Source organism: Nesoenas mayeri, assembly GCF_963082525.1.
Source record: "Nesoenas mayeri genome assembly, chromosome: 3".
NCBI lineage: Eukaryota > Metazoa > Chordata > Aves > Columbiformes > Columbidae > Nesoenas > Nesoenas mayeri.
In genome coordinates this window covers 55,659,299-55,668,020 of record NC_137544.1, presented here as the reverse complement: position 1 = coordinate 55,668,020, position 8,722 = coordinate 55,659,299, and the positions used below count along the sequence as shown (strand labels likewise).

The 8,722-nt window shown below is 38.5% G+C and overlaps 1 protein-coding gene across 1 annotated transcript; it reads right to left on the bottom strand.

Annotated features, from left to right (window-relative positions):
- Positions 1–280: 280 nt before the first annotated feature.
- CENPW (centromere protein W) lies at positions 281–8,169 on the bottom strand. Its single transcript, XM_080342333.1, has 3 exons — positions 7,973–8,169; positions 2,921–3,034; positions 281–1,225 (listed from the first exon to the last, which is right to left on the bottom strand). The coding sequence occupies exons 1-3, from the start codon at positions 8,060–8,062 to the stop codon at positions 1,199–1,201; spliced, it is 231 nt and encodes a 76-aa protein (XP_080198459.1). The 5' UTR covers positions 8,063–8,169; the 3' UTR covers positions 281–1,198.
- Positions 8,170–8,722: the final 553 nt, after the last annotated feature.

Below are 8,722 nucleotides of genomic sequence, written 5' to 3'. Positions count from 1 at the left end.
AAAGGATGACTTTTCACAGGTTGTACAGGATTTTAAAAAGTACATGGACACGGTATGAAATTTGAAGTTTTGGCATTGCTTCAGTTTCCTTAGACTACAAAAATATTTATAAAATGCAATTATTTTTGCCAAGTTTCTAGAATATACTCAGTAACATGTCAAACGAAATTCAACTACTCAATACACAATGCTTTTAAACATTCTTTATTTTAAGGACAGCTCACTAGGCATATGAAGGATCAGCAACCACATGTTCCACAAAACTTTATTATTAGCTCAGACTTTGAGGTTTAACTATATCTTGATTAAAAGATTTATTAAGTAAAGTGTTCAGCAATTGTTTAAAAATGTCAGATTAAGAACAGAATACGATTTTAATTTAAAGAGATATTTTAATATAATGTACTCTTCGAGACTTCTGACACATTAGAATGACACTCACAAGCAAAGAGAAAGTAGCTTGGCACTCATGCCAGCTTATCTTCACTATTTGTAAGGGACCTAACTTCAAAAACATCCATTGTGCCAGATCTCTTCTTTTCCATAATGTGCATCTGTCCACACCAACTAAATTAGAGACCACCAACTTGTCTCATGCACCACAAACAACAGGCCAGCTTAACAGTTCAAAGCATGACTTAGAAATACAAAATATGCATTCTTTCCCCAGAATGCAGAAGTTTTAGCCTACTTTTCAAAGTCTTTCAGAAATATTAAGACATTTATAAATAAATTGAAGCCAAGATCTTTAATACAGTAGTTTCTACAGCAATTGATTTAAAACCCAAGATTTTGTTTAGCTAGTAAATCTGCTTTGAACTGCATAACCTATAACGAATTCACTGAAACCTGTGTTTTTATTACCGTCCTCCTTTAAAAGTTTGACACTTCTAATATGAAATTACATGTCGTACCTGGAGACTGACTATGGTATAGGCATTCCTCCTTTATTACAGAAGAAATAAGGTACATCAAAAGACTTAAATTACAAGTAACACAGATTAAAATTACACATGAAGTGGATGAAAAAATAAATTTTAAGATTTTTTTTTTTTTTTCCCCAGAAACAGCAAGATACTCAGAGTCAAGAGACAGACAATGAAACTAAATACTTCCAGAAGTGCAAAAGTTGGCTCACAGGATCTCACATTAGTAAGAAAATGCAGAAAAATGTTTTGAAATTCCAGTGGTCTGTTTTCTAGCCTCTGCTTTTCTTTAAAATAACCTGCAAAAAAAAGAAAAAAGTATATTTATCACTGTTTTTATCACTACAATCCAGGCAGCAGTTAGAGATCCAAAACACTAGGCTACTCAGACCAAAGTTTCACCTAGCCAAACAATTGGTTTCCTAGAGTAGAGTTGCCAAGGGTAAAAGTCTAGGGAAAAGGTTAGAAATAAAGCAAAAGCATAAATGCCATACTAGAAAGTATTGTTTCTAAACAAGAACCTTCAAAACCAATAAGTCTGTAAAATAAAGGGCTTATTTTAAAAATAAATGCTAAGAAATAGCAACAGCACTCTCAAGCCCTCAGCAGATTCCTTGACGCTCTTACCCCATTAGGCCTAGACAAAAAGAAAAAAAATATATATATATTTGCAGTTATACAGCTACTATACTCTATTTTTGTTTGTAATACCTTATTTCTTTCTATATCAAGAGTGCCCAGACCCTTGGAAGGACATTTTTTGGTTTGGAGTTTAAGTTGAAAAATGAACTTCAAAGCCCAAACGGGACCATTTAAGTGTTAACATTATTAACATACAGGCAGATTTTCCTTTCTTCTCATCTTAAAAAAAATAAATGGAGCACAAAAATGTTCAAATAATGTTAAGATTGCAGTTGAAAAGAAATTACAAATGCATAAGATTCCAACTGTAACATTCACTTGGCTACCCTACACATCCTGTATATGTTTCTGTTACTATAGTAATAGAAAGTATCAAACTAAACATTTCACCATAGGAAAAAAAATACTGAAGATAAACAGAAGCCACAGGACCCAAATATCAGATAACACTGAGTTTTGTTCTTCCAATTTGCCCAGCAACAGCGGGTGGTTGAACAGATAACAGATTAAAGAGACTGAGATCCTTCATGAAACGTAGGTAAAGCAGACATATCATAGTGAGTGAAGTGAGCTACAGAACACAAAAGGATTTCACTCATATTTTGACACTACTCTCTTTCCAGAGAGAGAAAGCTGAATAATACCTTCCTCTTTCCCTTCTTTTGCATGTACACAAAGCTTATTATTCTCTGTAATGTAGAGGATTCCTCCTTCATAGACATTCATACAGCAATTTTTGTTACGCTGAACTACCCATATAGCAATCCACAGTTTAATTCTCCCTTAGTTCTTTCCTTGGGGAACACAACATCCCACAAAGTATCTGTTTGTTCAAGTAGTATCCACACAATCCTGCAAGAATCCACTTCAGTCATCTTTCAGGCTAAGCAGGTAAGAACAGAAGGTGTAAGATATTTAAACCTCTCTGAACTATTTCTCAGCTGTTCCATAAAACTTCATTTAGATTACTGAAGTTAAGAGACCATGCTTCCTTGATATAGTACCATCTGAAATAAAGATCCTTCAGCTTCAGAATTTGTTCCTGTTCCCTGGGCTTTCAGCCCAACGATGCTTGCTGGTAGACTACTCTGTAGATTTACCCACATATTGAAACTATGAATTTAAATATTGAATAGCCAAGAAAAATAGGGCTAAATTTAATAGGGCAAGAAGAGTTAATTTGATGTCTTGGTAAAAGTGAATGAAGCCTACAATGGACTAAAGAACAATACATTTCTGCAGGTTTTGGATTATAAATAAAAAAAAATATCAATGCTAACACAGAAAAATTTTGTATATGCTATCATAATACATTTTAGCTTAAACAAAAAATACTAAAAATGCTTTATTACCTTTGCTGCAGCTATAGTGTGCTCTGGTTTAATTATTCTACTTTTGTTCTCGAAAGCATTTGTCCTGGCTTCTTCTGCTAGCCGATGGAGAAACAGTAAGAAATTCAAATGCACCTTTAAGAGAGGGAAGGGAAAAAAAACATCAAGAAGGATTCAAACTGTTATGCACAGTTTGTTTTTTTAGAGGTTCATTGTCTGAGACAGAGGATTCACGTATTAGACTGCTTCCAAATTCCTGAAAGGTGTTCTCAGGAAAACAAAGCACCTCTTGGTTCAAGTCTTAATAAATTCCGAAGACATTCCGTACTGCAAGACTCCTGTAAACATAGTTTCAATTTAGCATAATTAAATCATAAAAGTGCTCTAGAAATGCTCACACAAGAGATCTAACAGAAATCAAATCTGATTTTTCTTAGTTTTTTAATAATAAAATCTAAATATAAAAATCAGAGAATAAGGAGCCTTTTTGCTTATTAGTAAATGTAGCTAGCTTGCAGTGACTACAACAGACTTTTAATGAACAGCAAATTCAGCTCTGCCTTATCACCAAATGGACTACAGACAAGTTCAAGGACTTCTGCCCCTTTCCAGTGCAAAGGAGCATTGACATTAATTTCTCCAGAACAAGAAATTCTCCACTGTCAGGAGGTTACATCCATTTTTTTCCTAGCACATCATTCATTTAACCTTTTTACGCAAAAAGAACTGTTAGGGCAGTATTCTGCTAAATACAGAATGCTGCTCTGCTAGTACAGAAGTAGCAAAAATTTCAGCAGGCAAGGAATTGCTCCAACTTGTACTAAAAACTGCCAACTAAAGCACCCTTGTCTAATAAGGGACCCATAATACAAACCTCTTGCACTATATAGACATTATGTGAACTATTTTAGTAGTCCAGTCTGAAAATTGGTAATTGCACCTTCTGTAAATTCAGCTTTCAAAGAATATTAACTTTGTTGTAAAAAAATATACTTTTTTCAATCAAGAGCTCAGAAAAATATTACTGAAATATATGAAAATTTTACTTATAAGAATTAGGTGATACACTTACTCTGCCATACCTAATCTGCAAAGCCTATAAAGAGATAACAAGGAAAGTTACAAGTTAGAGTTTATAGGAAATACTTTGGCAGTGAGTTTGCAGCACAAACTATCTGTTAAAAGGACAGGCATTTCAATGTGCACATGACAAGAAATTTAGGGGTTTTTTTAAATCTCCTGAACTAAATGAAGTTAGCATGCAACAGATAAATTTATAAAATACTTGGCACTGTTTGGAAGTATCTACTACATAAAAAAAAATTCAGATGTTCTCACAGATTTATTTACCAAAACATCAAAGCCATTTTTAAATTAGTCTTTAGATATACAGAAATAATCTCCAACAGAATCAAGTAGTAGCACTAAAATAGTGTTAAACATTAGAACTCTCATTATCAGAGTTAACATAGAGGTTAGATTTCTGAAAACAACCTGGGGAGAAGCAGGAGGCAGAACAAAATCCTCCATACTTGGAAGTCCTCCTACTGAGATACCTAAAAGTGTTAATTTTAAAACTGCCTTTAAAAACTGCATCTTCTCTCAGAACCACTGTACCTTTATTTCCCTGTTTTCAAAGTGAATTGCTACATGTTGAGAAGCTTCTTCTAATCTCATATAGAATTAAACAGTGTCATATAACTGAAAATCAGAAGACTGCACAATAGAGCACACGTTAATAAATAATCCAGATTATTCAAGGCAATTGAGAAAGGCTAATAACAGGCAGAATGACTGAATACCATGAAGGTGACAGGGACTGACAAGTACCCAAGTGATATCACATTTGTTTAAAGAATTTCTTTTAGTGTTTATTAGATTATTGTCCCTCTATATAAAAGTCTTGAACTACTAGTGAAAACCATCTTACGCATCAGGATGATTATTTCCTATCAAAGAAAGGTTGTAAAGTTTAAAAGATGTATATAAAAACCCATGACATTGCTTGCAGAGCAACTTCCACACACCTGGTCAACAGGACTAATGAATAGTAGAGACAAGCTCTGTAATTTTGTTTTGCTGCCTTAACTTCAGAACAATTCCTTAGACTGATATTTTGCCTTCAGTGTATACTTATCATTCTATGCCAATAACAAATTAAAAACGGGTCATTCAACGCAATACTTTAAGCTTTTTCTGCAATGTAAATACAAACCTGACCTTCTAGCATAAAACTGGATTCCTGCTTCTGTATTTTCAAGCTAGAACAAAGTTTGCTGCTTTTTGTTCTCAGACCATTAGGAGGTTAATATCTGAACTTCAGTACTATAGTCTTTCCTTCTTTTCAAAACAGGACATAACTGGATTTTAAGAGCATTGGAAAAACATTAAACACTATTCTTATCTCTTCACTGAAAGGTATTATCACACTCCTTCAAAAAAAAAAACCAGCCTCTTGAGAAACTTTGATGAAATTCACTAGACTGTGCACAGAGAAAGATCTTATGAAACAGGTTCTGCCAATTTTTCAGATTTCAAAAAGAACCATGATCAAAAGAATCTGAAAAGTGAAGAAGAAACCCTATTCGGGTATTTAACAAAAGTTTCTGAATTCTTATGTTTTTCAAAATCGTACAAACAATCCCATGAGAAGGATTTATCAAGGAAAAATAACCACTGAAGGTCAGGAAAATTAAAACAATCTGATCATAAGCTAGGCAGGCAGGCCTCCTCACTGAACTGGCAAAATGAAACATAAAGCATGGATCATCTAGGAAGATAGGCCAGAAAAGGAACTAGCCAATTCTCATATTTGCCTGCAGAAGACACAAGCACTGTGCTCAAAATATACACGGTTTCATCTTGTTAAGATAGCTACTATATAAATTTCTAAAGTATGCAATCTAATAAATCTTAAAAGGTTCATAGGGAATAAGATACACTAAAAACAATACTCTCAAAATTTGTTACTTGTCTAACTACAGGTTTAAACTCCCCCCCCTTTTTTTATTAAAGAAAAACTCCAGCTGTGTTGATTATATACTCATTGAAATAAAAAGAGCTGTTAGCCACATACCTACTTGAAGAATATAATCGACAATCACTACCCCTGAACACTGCTGTTAAAAGGTAAAGTAAAAAAGCAAAGCCTTCTAACATTGAAGGCCATTTAATTTGGCATCACCAGAAGAGATAATCTAAACTTCCACATTATTAAAATTCATTCTCATCTCATCCTTTGTGTTGTAATGAGTATTTGCATAGCCACATTTTAAGCTAGTCCAGAATGCTGTTCCTCACTAGTTTCAGTCAATTCAATTCATTGATTGTCTGAACACTAGTGCCAGGGTGAGGAAGAGATGGGAACCAACAGCCAAGATTTGGAGGGCTGTCCCACTTACTCGTTTTTGAACAGCTACACTACCTCAAAGCTAAATGAACATGACCATAGAAACACAGACCAAGTGTTGCTAACAATTACAAAAAAAATTATTAGTGATTATGTGAATTTGATTAGTTGACTACCGCATTCCGCTGAGTAAGTTCTGAGTTGGCGTGAGCATGAATAGCAAGAAGCCAGGTCCTCAGTCCATAAAATACTCAAAAGACAGCAAAAGCAGCAGGAAGATATCACATTTTTAATTAGACTGATCAGAAAAATATGTACTGTTTATATTCAAATCTAAATCCTCTCATGTAATTATCATATTCATTCACATTTATCTCATTATATGTTTTAAAGTTTTGTATATTTACATTTAACTTCATATATCCAGATACCAACCTTCAAGACACTTAAAGACACAACTTTTATATGCATATGAAACATAGAAACATATAATTCAGGTCAGGGATCATACTAATACACAGTATGAATTAAGGCTTTGAGAATCACATGCATATTAAAATAAGAGGGCATGACAGTCAAGCAAGTGAAGCCTGTTCATTCACTTCAAAGAGTATTTTTTTTATGCACACACACACATACAAATATATATATATATATATACACACAAATTTTTTTTTCAACATGGCAGCTACTACAAGTTATCTCGAGGTCAGGTTTCCTTATTATAGTCAAGTGATGTCTTGGTGAGACAAACTCCTCCTGTGCTACAAATCCCTTATTGCAGCTCAGAAGGAATCTGGCCTTGTTGGCCTCAGCTTTCTGCAACTTGTTTAATAGATCTGTTATCCCTACACCTTTATTGAAGGTGTTTTTAAACCATGAACAGGATCCCAAAGCCTTATTCTCATTAGATTACTAACAAGACTTGTTATTCCTTAGTTATGGTGAGAAATTACTTAGATGGCCTTCTACAAAAGTATAATCATTCAAGATGCCTTAACATCTTAGCAACTTCTTCATCACAATTCAGTTATTTATATCAGTCCACTCAAATTGCTCCACATAAACAACATCAGCCACATCATCCAAATTACTGTTTCTCAGTCCATCTACATCAAATTATTTGAACAGCAGTGTGTACATATAGCAACACAATATTTATGCATCAGCCTGTTCCCTAAATCCCCAAACTCACCGCCAGAAACTCACAGAACAGTAGCCATCGGCAAAGCAGAAACCTGCATTCACTACTTAACTAGTATTTTATTAGTCAAATCAATTGTTGCTCTCCCCACAAACTTTGCCTCCTTTCTGCATGCAGAATCATTACAAGTAACCTGACATCCCTCCCATTACACCCAGAAACTTCAAAGTGCCCCAGTGCGCACAATCCACTCGTTCACGTATTTTAAGCAATAAAACATTTCGAGACTAAATGTCCCAATTTAGGGACACCTGCCCTCAGGGAATCGGGACTGCTGCAGCCACCTGCCGTCGCCAACAGCACAACTGCTCCCTCCCTGCGCTATGAGCCCAGGCTCCCCAGGGGAGCATCGTGGTGATGGAGGATGCAGCCCTCGAGCTCACCGCGCTCCCCGAGCTGCTGGGGACCGCAGCCGACGGCTTGGGGCAGGCGGGAGACTTCGGGGCCAGCGCTGAGGGGCGGAGCGGCCCGCACCCACCTCCAGGCCGCACATTCGGCGCCCGCCCCTCTCCTTCCTCACCAGCAGGTCGGCGTTCGCCGCCAGGCGTAACTGAGGCTTGTGCTTCTTGATTATTTTCCGCAACGTGCTGCGAGACGCCGTGCGCTTCATCCTCCTCTTCCTCTTTCTCCCGCTGAGGCCGCCGCGAACGGGCCTCAATGGCTCCCGACCGCCCTCCGCCGTTCGAATCCGCCGCCCTAGCGCAGCCGCGCGCCCGCCGTGACGCACTTCCCAACGGCCGCGGGAGGCACCGCCCCCGAGGAGCGCGCAGGGGCGAGCAGCGCTCCGCGCCCCGCCCCGCCCCCCGGCCCCGCCCCTCCCCTCCCCGCCCCACCGGCCCCGGCAGCGGCGCGGAGGCGTTTCCCTGGAAACCGCAAGAAATTGCAGACGCTACGGGAGAGGCGTCCGGCGCCTCTGGCCCCGAGCGGCCGGGCCGCTGCGGGGAAAGCTGAGAGGGCAAGAGGCACCGTCCCACCTCCCCGCGCCCCGCCAGCAGCGGTCCCAGCCCCGCCGCTCTCCCGAGGCCCGCGGGCGCGCTGGGCCCGGCCCCCGCCCGCAGCCGCTGCCTTCAGGGGGAGGCTGTCACGTCGCAACGACAGCGGTTGCCGGCTTAAAAGTCACAGTCCCACTGCCGGGGTTGCGGACGTGGGGTGAGAAGAGCTGCCCGAGCTGATGCTGAATTTGTAAACGGGCCCCAGGTGGACACGTTGACAGTCGCTCCCCTCGCAAGCAACGATGTGTCAAACTGCTTCCCTTGTAAGCTGACTGAAA

Excerpts from the sequence above, each read along its gene's own strand:
- CENPW (XM_080342333.1), bottom strand. The coding sequence starts at position 8,062 with ATGAAGCGCACGGCGTCTCGCAGCACGTTGCGGAAAATAATCAAGAAG. Across the intron at positions 3,035-7,972 it reads CGGCGAACGCCGACCTGCTG|GTGCATTTGAATTTCTTACT; the intron begins GTGAGGAAGGAG and ends CCTCTCTTAAAG. Across the intron at positions 1,226-2,920 it reads ACACTATAGCTGCAGCAAAG|GTTATTTTAAAGAAAAGCAG; the intron begins GTAATAAAGCAT and ends TTTTTTTTGCAG.